Source organism: Entelurus aequoreus, linkage group LG14 (assembly GCF_033978785.1).
Source record: "Entelurus aequoreus isolate RoL-2023_Sb linkage group LG14, RoL_Eaeq_v1.1, whole genome shotgun sequence".
NCBI lineage: Eukaryota > Metazoa > Chordata > Actinopteri > Syngnathiformes > Syngnathidae > Entelurus > Entelurus aequoreus.
The window spans coordinates 63,217,886-63,235,986 of record NC_084744.1 but is presented as its reverse complement, the minus strand read 5'-3'; the positions used below and the strand labels follow the sequence as shown (position 1 = coordinate 63,235,986).

Sequence of the window (18,101 nt, the reverse complement as noted above, 5' to 3'; positions counted from 1 at the left end):
TGCTTAAATTGAATATTGTCATTTATCTCCTCTACATATAAGGTGCTTTTGGTAGCCATCCACAAGCTTCTGCTTGAATTTTTGACCACTCCTCTTGACAAAATTGGTGCGGTTCAGCTGAACGTGTTGGTTTTCCTGACATGGACTTGTTTCTTCAGCATTGTCCACACGTTTAAGTCAGGACTTTTGGGAAGGCCATTCTAAAAACCTTTATTCTAGCCTGATTTAGCCATTCCTTTTCCACTTTTGATGTTTTTTGGGGTCTGTGCCCCAGACCCAACCTCCGAGCTGATGATTTTAGGTTGAAGGTAATCCTCCTTTTTCATTGTCCCATTTAAAGCAGCAGTTCCATTGGCAGAAAAACAGGCCCGGAACATAATACTACCACCACCATGCTTGACGGTAGAAATGGTGTTCCTGGCATTAAAAGGCTTCACCTTTTCTCCTCCAAACATATAGCTGGGTATTGTGGCCAAACAGCTCCATTTTTGTTTCATCTGACATCACATGGACAAAGATCAGACCTTCTGGAGGAAAGTTCTGCCAGAAAACCAACACATTTAGCTGCAAATGTAGTGCTAAAGGTTTTAAGTGCTGTACGTGCATACACATTTGTTATATTTATCCTCCTTTGTTGAGAAGAATTGTTGTACATGTTTGGTTAGCAGGTTTTAGTTTGCTTTGTATATATTATTAGCGGCACCAAACCTTTGAAATTCAATATATTTCAATAAATAAAGGGTTTGGGTCGTCTCCATACGCGGACGCTTGAGTACATTTCAAATAAGCGTGCTATTATACGAGTACACACGGGCTAAATGAGTGATTCCACCGTCCTCCAGGATGATGTTAGTGGACAATTATGCAGCTGGTCTCTCCTGGGATTGAGTCCCCGAGGTCTGAGGGTCCAAACCGTGTGCTGACTAAAGCATTCTCAGTCGTGGGCTGCGTGCCCTCTCCCTGACACCGCCACGCTCGGCAGGAAGTCAGTCTTCGGACCATCGGACCACCGTCCATCAAGAGGACTGACAACCTGGACGCTCCTGGTATAAGACAAACTCTGCCATTATGCGTAATTTTATTGATGTAAAAAAAAATACAAATAATTTTTTTTTTTTTTTAAATGAAAAACAATTAAAATAATAAGGTGGTTAAAAAAATTAAAAAGTGGCAAAAAAATAAAATAAAAAATAAAAAAGGTGGTAAAATAATAATAATAGAAAACAAATAAATAAACAAAAAAAAAACAAAAAAAGTGGTTTAAAAAAAAGAAAAGGTGGTTAAAAAAAAAAAAAAAAAAAAAAAAGAGGTGCTAAAAAAAGAGTGCCCATCGACTTCATCATTTGTATCATATAAGGTGAAGTCTACCATCATGCGTCATTTTAGAGATATTAAAAAAATAAAAAAATAAATTTGAAGACAGTGGTAAAAAAAATAAAATAAAAAAAATAAAAAAGGTGGTAAAAAAATAAAAATAAAAAAGGTGGTAAAAAATTTTTTTTTAAATTAAGAGGTGGTAAAAAAAAGAGTGCCCGTCGACTTCATCATTTGTATCATATAAGGTGAAGTCAGCAGTTTCACCTAATGAGAAAATCTACTTTGTGGCCATGAGGCTGACTTTCTGCACATCTGCACTTGCTTTATTTTTTAAAAATTTTTTAAAACATTTTTTTAAACTTGCTGAATGTCAGGGAACAGGAGAGTAGTAAGACCAACTCTGCCATTATGCGTCATTTTAGAGATGTTTAAAAAATAAAAAAATAAATTTGAAAAAAGTGGTAAAAAAAAATAAAATAAAAAAATAAAAAAGGTGGTAAAAAAAATAAAAATAAAAATAAAAAAGGTGGTAACATTTTTTTTTTTAAATTAAGAGGTGGTAAAAAAAGAGTGCCCGTCGACTTCATCATTTGTATCATAGAAGGCGAAGTCAGCAGTTTCACCTAATGAGAAAATCTACTTTGTGGCCATGAGGCTGACTTTATGCACATCTGCACTTGCTTTTTTATTTTTATTTTTATTTTATTTTCAAAAACTTGCTGAATGTCGGGGGACAGGAGGGTAGTAAGACAAACTCTGCCATTATGCGTCATTTTAGAGATGTAAAAAAAAAAAATAAATAAATAAATAAATAAACAAAAAAAAAACAAAAAAGTGGTTTAAAAAAAAGAAAAGGTGGTAAAAAAAAAAAAAAAAAAAAAGAGGTGCTAAAAAAAGAGTGCCCGTCGACTTCATCATTTGTATCATATAAGGTGAAGTCAGCAGTTTCACCTAATGAGAAAATCTACTTTGTGGCCATGAGGCTGACTTTCTGCACATCTGCACTTGCCTTTTTTTTTTTTTTTTTTTTTTTTTTTTTTTTTTTAAACTTGTGTAATGTCGGGGGACAGGAGGGTAGTAAGACCAACTCTGCCATTATGCGTCATTTTAGAGATGTTAAAAAATAAATTTAAAAAAGTTGTTGAAAAAAGAAAGAAAAAAAAAGATGGTAAAAAAAGAAGAAAAAAAAAAGGAGGTGGTAAAAAACAGTGCCCGTCGACTTCATCATTTGTATCATATAAGGTGAAGTCAGCAGTTTCACCTAATGAGAAAATCTACTTTGTGGCCATGAGGCTGACTTTATGCACATCTGCACTTGCCTTTTTTTTAAATTTTATTATTTAATTTTTTTTAAACTTGTGTAATGTCGGGGGACAGGAGGGTAGTAAGACAAACTCTGCCATTATGCATCATTTTAAAGATGTTAAAAATAAATAAATAAAATAAAATACGATAAAAAGTGGTAAAAAATTTTTTTTTTTTTAAAGGTGGTAAAAAAATAAAAAAATAAAATAAGAAAGGGGTGGTAAATAATGAGTGCCCGTTGACTTCATCATGTGTATCATATAAGGTGAAGTCAGCAGTTTCACCTAATGAGAAAATCTACTTTGTGGCCATGAGGCTGACTTTCTGCACATCTGCACTTGCTTTATTTATTTATTTTTTTTTTTTTTAAACTTGTGTAATGTCGGGGGACAGGAGGGTAGTAAGACCAACTCTGCCATTATGCGTCATTTTAGAGATGTTAAAAAATAAATTTAAAAAAGTTGTTGAAAAAAAAAGAAAAAAAAAAGATGGTTAAAAAAAAAAAAGAAAAAAAAAAGAAAAAAGGAGGTGGTAAAAAACAGTGCCCGTCGACTTCATCATTTGTATCATAAAAGGTGAAGTCAGCAGTTTCACCTAATGAGAAAATCTACTTTGTGGCCATGAGGCCCTTTATGAGCTGTGTCATCCAAAACGTATGGACGTAACGTCCGCCGGGACTTAATAGTTTTTATTTTATGGTGCGTGGGGGTAAACCCACTTAACCTAAAGATATATCTCCGCACCCGCAGAACCAACTTTGACGAGCGCGGGAGATGAAAGCAGTCGGTGTGAAAAGAACATTTCCCTCAACAGAACAGGGATTTGATTTATTGCAGGGTGTATTTAATACCTGTACTATATTGCAGGGTGTGTTTAATACCTGTACTATATTGCAGGGTGTGTTTAATACCTGTACTATATTGCAGGGTGTATTTAATACCTGTACTATATTGCAGGGTGTATTTAATACCTGTACTATATTGCAGGGTGTGTTTAATACCTGTACTATATTGCAGGGTGTGTTTAATACCTGTACTATATTGCAGGGTGTGTTTAATACCTGTACTATATTGCAGGGTGTGTTTAATACCTGTACTATATTGCAGGGTGTGTTTAATACCTGTACTATATTGCAGGGTGTATTTAATACCTGTACTATATTGCAGGGTGTGTTTAATACATGTACTATATTGCAGGGTGTGTTTAATACCTGTACTATATTGCAGGGTGTATTTAATACCTGTACTATATTGCAGGGTGTGTTTAATACCTGTACTATATTGCAGGGTGTATTTAATACCTGTACTATATTGCAGGGTGTGTTTAATACCTGTACTATACGCTTATAAAACGGTGCGGTTTCTTCGCTGAGGGCCATAATGCTAATAGTTAGCAAAGACGCTGAAAATATGTGTTATTGTTTGTGCTACGGCGCTATCTTCTGGACAGGTGCTGCAGTGCCCTTCCGTTTAGACTGAGCTTTCAACCGGAAGTAGAAGTGCCGTTTCGTTTTCTCGCCGTCCACAGCCTCTCTACCTGCATGGATTCTTCATTCGTCACTCCCTGCAACGCTTGAACGTTTTACAATGTAACTAAAACAACTCTTACTCAAGGCCGTAATGCTAATAGTTAGCAAAGACACTGAAAATATGGGTTATTGTTTGTCTTTCGGACGAGTTCGCCCACTGAGCTTTCAACCGGAAGTAGAAGTGCCATTTGGTTTTCTCGCCGTCCATAGCCTCTCTACCCGGCACTTTTACTTCCGGTTGAAAGCTCAGTCTAAACGGAAGGGCACTGCAGCACCTGCAGTGGGCGAACTCGTCCAAAAGATAGCGCCGTAGCACAAACGATAACCCATATTTTCCGTGTCTTTGCTAACTATTAGCATTACGGCTTTGAGTAAGAGTTGTTTTAGTTATATTGTAAAACTTTCAAGCGTTGCTGGGAGTGACGAATGAAGAATGCATACAGGTAGAAAGGCTATGGATGGCGAGATAACCAAACGGCACTTCTACTTCCGGTTGAAAGCTCAGTCTTTTTTCTTATGAAATTGAGAATTTTCTCGTAAAATTATTACTTTTTCATGCAAAATGGTGACATTTGTCATATAAAATTCAGACTTTTATCACAGTATTGCCATTTTTGTTGTTGTTCTTGTAAAACAGTAAAACAAAACTTGAGTAAAATGATGACTTTTGTCATCATTTTACCAAGTGAAATTCCGATTATTCTTATAATATTGCTAAAATGTTAAAGTTTTCTTTTAAAATTGTGACTTTTGTCGAGTCAAAGTATGACTCTTTTCATAAATTTGACAAAAGTTTAAGCTTTCATTGTAAAATTATTACTATTTCATGTAAAATGTTTACTTTTTAATGCAAAATGGTGACATTTGTCATATAAAATTCTGACTTTTATCACAATATTGCCATTTTTTTTGTTGTTATTTTAAAACAGTAAAAAAAAATCATAAAATTATGACTTTTGTCATCATTTTGCCAAGTGAAATTCCGATTATTATTATAATATTGCCAAAATGTTAAAGTTTTCTCATAAAATTGTGACTTTTGTCGAGTCAAAGTACGACTCTTTTCATAAATATTCCAAAATTTTAAGCTTTCTTTGTAAAATTATTACTATTTCATGTAAAATTGTTACTTTTTAATGAAAAATGGTAACATTTGTCATATAAAATTCTGACTTTTATCACAATATTGCCATTTTTTTTGTTGTTCTTGTAAAACAGTAAACATTTTTGAGTAAAATGATTAATTTTGTCATAATTTTGACCAGTGAAATTCCGATTATTATTATAATGTTGCCAAAATGTTAAAGTTTTCTTATAAAATTGTGACTTTTGTCGAGTAAAATTACGACTCTTTTCATAAATATGCCAACATTTTAAGCTTTTCTTGTAAAATTGCGACTGTTATTGAGTAAAATTTCAACTTTTATCATAATATTGCACACATGTTCAGTTTTTCTTGTAAAATTACGACTTTTTGATGTAAAATTATTACTTTTTAATGCAAAATTGTGACATTTGTCATATAAAATTCTGACTTCTATCACAATATTGCCATTTTTTTTGTTGTTCTTGTAAAATAGTAAGTTTTTGAGTACAATTATGACTTTTGTCATCATTTTGCCAAGTGAAATTCTGATGATTATTATAATATTGCTAAAATGTTCTTATACAATTGTGACTTTTGTCGAGTCAAATTACGACACTTTTCATAAATATGCCAAAAGTTTAAGCTTTCCTTGTAAAATTATTACTTTTTCATGTAAAATTATTACTTTTTCATGCAAAATGGTGACATTTGTCATATAAAAATCTGACTTTTATCACAATATTGTCAATTTTTTTTGTTGTTCTTGTAAAACAGTAAAAAAAATGTGAGTAAAATGATGACTTTTGTCATCATTTTGCCAAGTGAAATTCCGATTATTTCTATAATATTGCCAAAATGTTAAAGTTTTCTTATAAAATTGTGACTTTTGTCGAGTCAAATTGTGACTTTTGTCGAGTCAAATTACGAGTCTTTTCATAAATATGCCAAAAGTTTAAGCTTTTCTCGTAAAATTGCGACTGTTATTGAGTAAAATTCTAACTTTTATCATAATATTGCACACATGTTCAGTTTTTCTTGTAAAATTACGACTTTTTTATGTAAAATTATTACTTTTTAATGCAAAATTGTGACAGTTGTCATATAAAATTCTGACTTCTATCACAATATTGCCATTTTTTTTGTTGTTCTTGTAAAATAGTAAAAGTTTTTGAGTAAAATTATGACTTTTGTCATCATTTTGCCAAGTGAAATTCCGGTTATTATTATATTATTACCAAAATGTTAAAGTTTTCTTATAAAATTGTGACTTTTGTCGAGTCAAATTACGAGTCTTTTCATAAATATGCCAAAAGTTTAAGCTTTTCTTGTAAACTTGCGACTGTTATTGAGTAAAATTCCAACTTTTATCATAAAATTGCACAAATGTTCAGTTTTTCTTGTAAAATTACGACTTTTTGATGTAAAATTATTACTTTTTAATGCAAAATGGTGACATTTGTCATATAAAACTCTGACTTCTATCACAATATTGCCATTTTTTTGTTGTTCTTGTAAAACAGTAAAAAAAAAAGTCATAAAATGATGACTTTTGTCATCATTTTGCCAAGTAAAATTCAGATTATTATTATAATATTGCCAAAATGTTAAAGTTTTCTCATAAAATTGTGACTTTTGTAGAGTCAAAGTACGACTCTTTTCATAAATATTCCAAAAGTTTAAGCTTTCTTTGTAAAATTATTACTATTTCATGTAAAATTGTTACTTTTTAATGAAAAATGGTAACATTTGTCATATAAAATGCTGACTTTTATCACAATATTGCCATTTTTTTGTTGTTCTTGTAAAACAGTAAATATTTCTTGTAAAACAGTAAACATTTTTGAGTAAAATGATTAATTTTGTCATAATTTTGACCAGTTAAATTCCGATTATTATTATAATGTTGCCAAAATGTTAAAGTTTTCTTATAAAATTGTAACTTTTGCCGAGTAAAATTACGACTCTTTTCATAAATATGCCAACATTTTAAGCTTTTCTTGTAAAATTGCGACTGTTATTGAGTAAAATTCCAACTTTTATCATAATATTGCACAAATGTTCAGTTTTTCTTGTAAAGTTACGACTTTTTGATGTAAAATTATTAATTTTTAATGCAAAATTGTGACATTTGTCATATAAAATTCTGACTTCTATCACAATATTGCCATTTTTTTCGTTGTTCTTGTAAAACAGTAAACATTTTTGAGTAATATTATGACTTTTGTCATCATTTTGCCAAGTGAAATTCCGATTATTATTATATTATTACCAAAATGTTAAAGTTTTCTTATAAAATTGTGACTTTTGTCGAGTTAAATTACGACTCTTTTCATAAATTTGACAAAAGTCTAAGTTTTCCTTGTAAAATTATTACTTTTTCATGTAAAATTATTACTTTCTAATGCAAAATGGTGACATTTGTCATATAAAATTCTGACTTTTATCACAATATTGCCAATTTTTTGTTGTTCTTGTAAAACAGTAAACAAATGTGAGTAAATTTATGACTTTTGTCATCATTTTGCCAAGTAAAATTCCGATCATTATTATAATATTGCCAAAATGTTAAAGTTTTCTTATAAAATTGTGACTTTTGTCGAGTCAAATTACGAGTCTTTTCATAAATATGCCAAAAGTTTAAGCTTTTCTTGTAAACTTGCGACTGTTATTGAGTAAAATTCCAACTTTTATCATAATATTGCACAAATGTTCAGTTTTTCTTGTAAAATTATGACTTTTTAATGTAAAATTATTACTTTTTAATGCAAAATGGTGACATTTGTCATATAAAATTCTGACTTCTATCACAATATTGCCAATTTTTTGTTGTTCTTGTAAAACAGTAAAAAAATGTGAGTAAAATTGTGACTTTTGTCATCATTTTGCCAAGTGAAATTCCGATTATTTCTATATTGCCAAAATGTTAAAGTTTTCTTATAAAATTGTGACTTTTGTCGAGTCAAATTACGAGTCTTTTCATAAATATGCCAAAAGTTTAAGCTTTTCTTGTAAAATTGCGACTGTTATTGAGTAAAATTCCAACTTTTATCATAATATTGCACAAATTTTCAGTTTTTCTTGTAAAATTACAACTTTTTAATGTAAAATTATTACTTTTTAATGCAAAATGGTGACATTTGTCATATAAAATTCTGACTTCTATCACAATATTGCCATTTTTTTGTTGTTCTTGTAAAATAGTAAAAGTTTTTGAGTACAATTATGACTTTTGTCATCATTTTGCCTAGTGAAATTCTGATGATTATTATAATATTGCCAAAATGTTCTTATAAAATTGTGACTTTTGTCGAGTCAAATTACGACACTTTTCATAAATATGCCAAAAATTTAAGCTTTCCTTGTAAAATTATTACTTTTTCATGTAAAATTATTACTTTTTAATGCAAAATGGGGACATTTGTCATATAAAATTCTGACTTTTATCACAATATTGCCAGGTTTTTTTTTTTGTTCTTGTAAAACAGTGACATTTTTTTAGTAAAATAATGACTTTTGTCATCATTTTGCCAAGTAAAATGTTGATTATTATTATAATATTGCCAACATTTTAAAGTTTTCTTCTAAAATTGTGACTTTTGTCGAATAAAATTCCAACTCTTTTCATAAAATTGCCAAAATTTTAAGCTTTTCTTGTAAAATTGCGACTTTTATTGAGTAAAATTCCAACTTTTATCATAATATTGCACAAATGTTCAGTTTTCCTTGTAAAATTTTGACTTGCGTTGAGTAAAATGAGGACTTTTATTATAACACTGCCAAAATTCTACGTTTTTCTTGTGAAATTGTGACCTTTTTCTTGTGAAATTCCAACTCATTTTTCACAACAAGCTTTTTTTTTTATATGTGCATAGTATGTATATATTATTAATGTTGTAAATACACTTCTTTATATATCTAGAAAGGCTGGTCCTAAAGAGGGAGGCTTTTTTCTCACGTCTCCAGAAGGTATGAAGTACATGAACGTGTGTGTGCGTGTGTGTGTGTGTGTGTGTGTGTGTGTGTGTGTGTGTGTGTGTGTGTGTGTGTGTGTGTGTGTGTGTGTGTGTGTGTGTGTGTGTGACCTGGTATCTGTCCGAGTGGTGCGCGTCGTCAGACGAGAGTGGTGAGACCACAGGAGACTCTCCCTCCCGCTTGATGTGCACCGACAGCAGCATGGACTGGACAGAAAAAGATATTTGGACATAAAACAGTAAATATCAAGGAGCAAATAGGAGCCGTTTCAATGTAACTAAAACAATTCTTACTCACTAAACCCTCCCATGTCTGTAAGAGTGTTTTCATGCATTATTTGTACATGTCAAGCTAATACGCTAACATTACGAGTGTCTGTGTTAGCATCATTAACTTACAACATTCTTTTTGTATTGTTTCAGTTTCGCAAATTCCTCAGTAAATTCGCCAAAACGTCACCGTGGAGTTACCGAGTCTGTTTAGCTGATTGGAGAGCTAGCTTCCGCAGCTGGCGGGTCCATGACGACGACTTCTGTTTTGTTTGATCAACCGTTTTACTGCCGCCTTACAGGCACCGCTCGGAAACAATTAGGGCATGTAAATAAACATTTACACAGAATAGTTCTGTGTACATAAATCATTTCACAGCATCTGACATCCACTGTAATGATACCAAGTACAGGCACGTATGTAGTCGATACTACTGTGATTAGATCAATATTTTTTTTAGCATCACAAAATCTTTTTTTATTTAAAAAAAATCATATTATGTTTAAAAAGTCAGTAAATACGTCCCTGGACACATGAGGACTTTGAATACGACCAATGTATGATCCTGTAACTACTTGGTATCGCATTGATACCTAAATGTGTGGTATCATCCAAAACTAATGTAAAGTATCAAAGAAGAGAAGAATAAGTGATTATTACATTTTAACAGAAGTGTAGATAGAACATCTTAAAACAGAAAATAAGCAGATATTAACAGTAAATGTGACTGTACTTAAATGTATAATGTATTTATATTATTCACATGTGAATAATGCTGTATAATAGACTGTATTTATATTATTCACATGTGAATAATGCTGTATAATAGACTGTATTTATATTATTCACGTGTGAATAATGCTGTATAACAGACTGTATTTATATTATTCACATGTGAATAATGCTGTATAATAGACTGTTTTTATATTATTCACATGTGAATAATGCTGTATAATAGACTGTATTTATATTATTCACATGTGAATAATGCTGTATAACAGACTGTATTTATATTATTCACATGTGAATAATGATGTATAATAGACTGTATTTATATTATTCACATGTGAATAATGCTGTATAATAGACTGTGTTTATATTATTCACATGTGAATAATGCTGTATAATAGACTGTATTTATATTATTCACATGTGAATAATGCTGTATAGTAGACTGTATTTATATTATTCACATGTGAATAATGCTGTATAGTAGACTGTATTTATATTATTCACACGTGAATAATGCTGTATAGTAGACTGTATTTATATTATTCACATGTAAATAATGCTGTATAATAGACTGTATTTATATTATTCACATGTAAATAATGCTGTATAATAGACTGTATTTATATTATTCACATGTGAATAATGCTGTATAATAGACTGTATTTATATTATTCACATGTGAATAATGCTGTATAATAGACTGTATTTATATTATTCACACGTGAATAATGCTGTATAATAGACTGTATTTATATTATTCACATGTGAATAATGCTGTATAATAGACTGTATTTATATTATTCACATGTGAATAATGCTGTATAATAGACTGTATTTATATTATTCACATGTGAATAATGCTGTATAATAGACTGTATTTATATTATTCACATGTAAATAATGCTGTATAATAGACTGCATTTATATTATTCACATGTGAATAATGCTGTATAACAGACTGTATTTATATTATTCACATGTGAATAATGCTGTATAATAGACTGTATTTATATTATTCACATGTGAATAATGCTGTATTATAGACTGTGTTTATATTATTCACATGTGGATAATGCTGTATAATAGACTGTATTTATATTATTCACATGTGAATAATGCTGTATAATAGACTGTATTTATATTATTCACATGTGAATAATGCTGTATAACAGACTGTATTTATATTATTCACATGTGAATAATGATGTATAATAGACTGTATTTATATTATTCACATGTGAATAATGCTGTATAATAGACTGTGTTTATATTATTCACATGTGAATAATGCTGTATAATAGACTGTATTTATATTATTCACATGTGAATAATGCTGTATAGTAGACTGTATTTATATTATTCACATGTGAATAATGCTGTATAGTAGACTGTATTTATATTATTCACACGTGAATAATGCTGTATAGTAGACTGTATTTATATTATTCACATGTAAATAATGCTGTATAATAGACTGTATTTATATTATTCACATGTGAATAATGCTGTATAATAGACTGTATTTATATTATTCACATGTGAATAATGCTGTATAATAGACTGTATTTATATTATTCACACGTGAATAATGCTGTATAATAGACTGTATTTATATTATTCACATGTGAATAATGCTGTATAATAGACTGTATTTATATTATTCACATGTGAATAATGCTGTATAATAGACTGTATTTATATTATTCACATGTGAATAATGCTGTATAATAGACTGTATTTATATTATTCACATGTAAATAATGCTGTATAATAGACTGCATTTATATTATTCACATGTGAATAATGCTGTATAACAGACTGTATTTATATTATTCACATGTGAATAATGCTGTATAATAGACTGTATTTATATTATTCACATGTGAATAATGCTGTATTATAGACTGTGTTTATATTATTCACATGTGAATAATGCTGTATAATAGACTGTATTTATATTATTCACATGTGAATAATGCTGTATAGTAGACTGTATATATATTATTCACATGTGAAAAATACCTAAGTGTTTATTGTCTATTGTGAGCTATCTGTGGTGCTGAATTTCCTCCAGGGATCAATAAAGTACTTTCTATTGTATTCTAAATGAACAAGTAGATTAATAATATTTTTTTGACAGTTTGTCCCTCATAATGTAGACACAATAATAGGTAGATAAATGACACAATATGTTACTGCAGACTAATTAGGAGTCTTTGTTTGTTTACTTACTACTAAAAGACAAGTTCACTATTTTATTTAAGGACTAAATGACAATAATAAACATGTTTCATGTACACTAACATTTTTTTGTTACAATAAAGACAATAATGACATTGTTTGTGGTCCCCTTTATTTAGAAAAGTATAGAAAAGTATGGAAAGTATCGAAATAAAACATACCACAACGAATACAGCATGGATTTTTAATTAGGTTTGGATGGTGAGAAGAGGTGCCAGGAACGAGACGTGCAATATTCTCGTTTGTATTTATTTAAGGACTAAATTACAATAATAAACATATGTTTCATGTACCCTAAGATTTTTTGTTACAATAAAGACAATAATAACAATTTTTGTGGTCCCCTTTACTTAGAAAAGTATCGAAATACATTTTGGTACCTATACCGGTACCAAAATATTGGTATCGGCACAACCCTAATATACATAAATACATACATACCGTATTTCCTTGAATTGGCGCAGGGAATATAGTATTCGCACGTCTAGAATTACTGCCGGGTCAAAGTCGTTTCTCAAAATAATTAACGCATGCTTGGCCTTATCGCCGGTTCATTATTAACGCCGGATCAAATTCGTTTCGCAAAATATTAATTTTATTATCACATGTCTATAATTTTCGCCGGGTCAAACTCGTTTCGCAAAATATTTAGCATATGTCTAGAACTTCCGTCGGGTCAAATTCGTTACGTCACGAGTGACGATTTACCTGTCCTCATTTTCAAAATGGAGGAAGCTGCTTTCAGTAGTTTACAATCGCACAAAGGAAAAAAGATAAAGAGCTATTCAGTAGGATTTAAGGTCCAAGCTAGTGAATACCGGTACAGTATGCTAAAAAGAACAGTAAGCAGCTATGTTTTATTAATATACCGTAGCTGCGTGTGTCAAATACTGTATGAGTCATTAAATGACTCCCGCCTCCTGGTGGTAGAGGGCGCTAGTGATCCTTCTTGCGACTTCCGGTACTGCAGAAGAAGTGACAACACGCAGCAACAGATAATCTTTTTTTTCCTCTCGCCTGAACTTTTAACATGGGGGATTACATACCGCTATCTAAAATAAAACCGTTTTCTAAACTGGACTTCAATGGAAGCAGGAGGTAATAATTAAAGGAATATCTCCATCGAGACAGAGAGACTTTTAAAACTGAAAAAAGAAAATAAGGAAGACTTCTATAAACAAGTTATCGATGCTTTTGGTCAGAAGGAGCTGCAAATTGACTCCATTTATAAGTACAGGTAAGACCGTAATAACGTTTTTTTTAATTAAATGTGCTTTTCATGATGGTATGCTTACATCACACTCAAAGCGCACGCCGAAATTTACCGCATTCCTTTTGGTAAACGCCGGAGTGAGAAGAGGTTTTAAAATAATCAGCGCATGCACAGCCATCCCGCAGGCTTCCGGTAAACGCCGGAGTGACAGGAGGTTTTAAATTAATTAGCGCCCCTGCGGCTATTCAAGGAAATATGGTATATATATATGTATATATGTATATGAATTAGTCCGTGACAAAAAACCAAGGGGCATTCCTCAATTAACAAAATAAGGAAGACTTCTATAAACAAGTTATCGATGCTTTTGGTCAGAAGGAGCTGCAAATGGACTCCATTTATAAGTACAGGTAATAATTAAAGGAATATCTCCATCGAGACAGAGAGACTTTTAAAACTGAAGAAAGAAAATAAGGAAGACTTCTATAAACAAGTTATCGATGGTTTTGGTCAGAAGGAGCTGCAAATGGACTCCATTTATAAGTACAGGTAAGACCGTAATAACGTTTTTTTTATTAAATGTGCTTTTCATGATGGTATGCTTACATCACACTCAAAGCGCACGCCGAAATTTACCGCATTCCTTTTGGTAAACGCCGGAGTGAGAAGAGGTTTTAAAATAATCAGCGCATGCACGGCCATCCCGCAGGCTTCCGGTAAACACCGGAGTGACAGGAGGTTTTAAATTAATTAGCGCCCCTGCGGCTATTCAAGGAAATACGGTATATATATATGTATATATGTATATGAATTAGTCCGTGACAAAAAACCAAGGGGAATTCCTCAATTAAGTAAAAAAAAAAGGCACAAATATCCGCAGAGTGCGCGCGTTCTTCTGTTTTCTATGAAATATTAGTCTTCACAATGGCCTCCTATTAATCAAGTGGAAAGGGGCAGAGCAGACGCTTAAGTGGTGGACAGCAGTAATCTAATAAAGATATGTGAGAAATGACCGAGCTCCAGTGCTGCTGTAGTAAATTGGACATTATGCATGGTGCTTTTTATGCCAGTGTGTGTGTGTGTGTGTGTGTGTGTGTGTGTGTGTGTGTGTGTGTGTGTGTGTGTGTGCAGGTTTTTTTTTGTCTTGCTTTGAAAAGGTCAGGTTTTTGTAGAGAATATGTAATGACATTTAAACAATATTGTGCTGTAAAGGAGGACCGTATTGTGTATACAGTCGTGGTCAAAAGTTAGAGTAGAATTTACGTTAAGAAAGCTAGCACGTGACTGGGTAAGAAGAAATAGCAAAATGCAGTATTTGTTGGCGTGGACATAGAAAGTAGCTAAAAAAAAGCTAGCATAAAAAGCCCAAAGCAAACATTGGACGTAAAAAGGTTATAGGCAGGGTTAACGTAGACAAGTGTGTGAATAAAATGAGACGTTAAGCACCGAGCTACGTTAAAAGTAATGCTGAGCTACAAGAGGAGGTCATCTTGTCTTTTTGATGTTTGTCTCAGAGCAATCGTCCATTAAAAAGGGTATGTACCCATTCAATTGTCCCATTTTAAAAAAGGCTTAAAACAATTATTTTTAAAAAAGCCTTTTTTTAATGTATCATACTTGTTTTAGCTATTTGGCTATTCTAGTTTTTATTTTTATTTATTTTTTATTATCTTTTTATTTTATTTTATTTATTTACTTTTTATATATATATTTTTTAATTTTTTAAATTTTATATTTTATATATATATATATATATATTTATATATATATATATATATATATATATATATATATATATATATATATATATATATATATATATTTTAAATTTAATTACATTTTATTTATTTTTTAAATTTTTTAATACACTGTAGCACTTTGAGGTTGTTTACTCAATGTAAAGTGCTTTTTACAAATAAAATCTATGATTATTATTATTATTATTATTATTCTTTTATTTGTGAATAGCGTCGTCATGGTAACACGAAATGTTCCCAACTTAAAATACCCCCGTCGGCGTGAGCGAGACCTTTCCGACGGTATAACATATGTGGGGGCTTGTTGGCCGGTTCGTCCCGCATTAATCAAAAGTATACATACAGCAATGTTAATATTTGTTTACATGTCCCTTGGCAAGTTTCGCCGCAATAAGGCGCTTTTGGTAGCCATCCACAAGCTTCTGGCGAGCTTCCGGTAGAATTTACGTGAAGAAAGCTAGCACGTGACTGGGTAAGAAGAAATACCAAAATGCAGTATTTGTTGGCGTGGACAATAGAAAGTAGCGAAACAAGCGAGCATAAAAAGTTAGCATAATAGCAAAAAAAAAGCCAAAAGCAAACATTGGACGTAAAAACATTATAGGCAGGGTTAACGTAGACGAGTGTGCGAACAAAATGAGACGTTAAGCACCGAGCTACGTGAAAGTACAGCCGAGCTACAAGAGGAGGTCATCTTGTCTTTTTGGCGCTTGTCTCAGAGCAATCGTCCATTAAAAAGGGTATGTACCAATTCAATTGTCCCATTTTAAAAAAGGCTTAAAAACCTTTCTTTTTAAAAAAAATATTATTTTTTTAGATATATGAATACTAGTTTTAGCTATTTGGCTGTTCTAGTTTTTATTTTTATTTATCTTTTATTATCTTTTTATTTTAATTTTAATTTTAATTTTTTTAATATATATTTATTTATTTATTTATTTATTTTAATTTTATTTTATATGTATATATTTTTTATTTTATTTTTTTTAATTTATTTTTATTTTTATTTTTTTAATAAACTGTAACACTTTGAGGTTGTTTACTCAATGTAAAGTGCTTTTTACAAATAAAATCTATTATTATTATTTTTATTTATTTAAAAAATTTTTTTTTTATTCGTGAATAGCGTCGTCATGGTAACACAAAATGTTCCCAACTTAAAATACCCCCGTCGGCGTGAGCGAGACCTTTCCGACGGTATAACATATATGGGGGTTCGTTGGACGGTTCGTCCCGCATTAATCAAAAGTATACATACAGCAATGTTAATATTTGTTTACATGTCCCTTGGCAAGTTTCGCCGCAATAAGGCGCTTTTGGTAGCCATCCACAAGCTTCTGGCGAGCTTCCGGTAGAATTTACGTTAAGAAAGCTAGCACGTGACTGGGTAAGAAGAAATACCAAAATGCAGTATTTGTTGGCGTGGACAATAGAAAGTAGCAAAACAAGCGAGCATAAAAAGTTAGCATAATAGCAAAAAAAAGCCAAAAGCAAACATTGGACGTAAAAACATTATAGGCAGGGTTAACGTAGACGAGTGTGCGAACAAAATGAGACGTTAAGCACCGAGCTACGTGAAAGTACAGCCGAGCTACAAGAGGAGGTCATCTTGTCTTTTTGGCGCTTGTCTCAGAGCAATCGTCCATTAAAAAGGGTATTTACCAATTCAATTGTCCCATTTTAAAAAAGGCTTAAAAACCCTTCTTTTTAAAAAAGCCTTTTTTTTAAAAAATATATGCATACTTGCTTTAGCTATTTGGCTGTTCGAGTTTTTATTTTTATTTATTTTTTATTATCTTTTTATTTGTATTTATTTATTTTTATTTATTTGTTTTATTTTTTATTTAATTTATATATATATATATATATATATATATGTACATATATATATATATATATATATATATATATATATATATATATATATATATATATATATATATATATATATATATATATATATATATATACTGTATATATAATTTTTTTTTTTTTAATACACTGTAGCACTTTGAGGTTGTTTACTCAATGTAAAGTGCTTTTTACAAATAAAATGTATTATTATTATTATTATTATTATTTTATTTTATTTTTTTATTCGTGAATAGCGTCGTCATGGTAACACGAAATGTCTCAGAGCAATCGTCCATTAAAAAGGGTATGTACCCATTCAATTGTCCCATTTTAAAAAAGGCTTAAAAACCCTTCTTTTTAAAAAAGCCTTTTTTTTTTTTTAGATGTATGCATACTAGTTTTAGCTATTTGGCTGTTCTAGTTTTTATTTGTATTTAATTTTTATTATATATATTTTTTTTATTTCTTTAATTATTTTTTATATATATATATATATATATATATATATATATATATATATATATATATATATATATATATATATATATATATATATATATATATATATATATATATATATATATATATATATATATATATATATATATATATATTTTTTTTTTAAATTTTAATTTAATTTTATAAATATATATATTTATATATATATATTTTTTAATTATTTTAATTTTATTTTTTTTAATACACTGTAGCACTTTGAGGTTGTTTACTCAATGTAAAGTGCTTTTTACAAATAAAATCTATTATTATTATTGTTATTATTATTTAATTTTTTTTATACGTGAATAGCGTCGTCATGGTAACACG

The 18,101-nt window shown here is 30.4% G+C and overlaps 1 protein-coding gene across 2 annotated transcripts in view; it reads right to left on the bottom strand.

Moving 5' to 3' along the window:
- The window catches only part of rnf220a (ring finger protein 220a), a 390,449-nt gene that overhangs the window by 52,517 nt on the left and 319,831 nt on the right, over window positions 1–18,101 (bottom strand). For both annotated transcript variants that reach the window (XM_062070417.1, XM_062070416.1), the window contains exon 4: window positions 9,320–9,415. In XM_062070417.1, coding sequence (XP_061926401.1) covers window positions 9,320–9,415 — 96 coding nt within the window. The remainder of the gene's footprint in view (window positions 1–9,319; window positions 9,416–18,101) is intronic.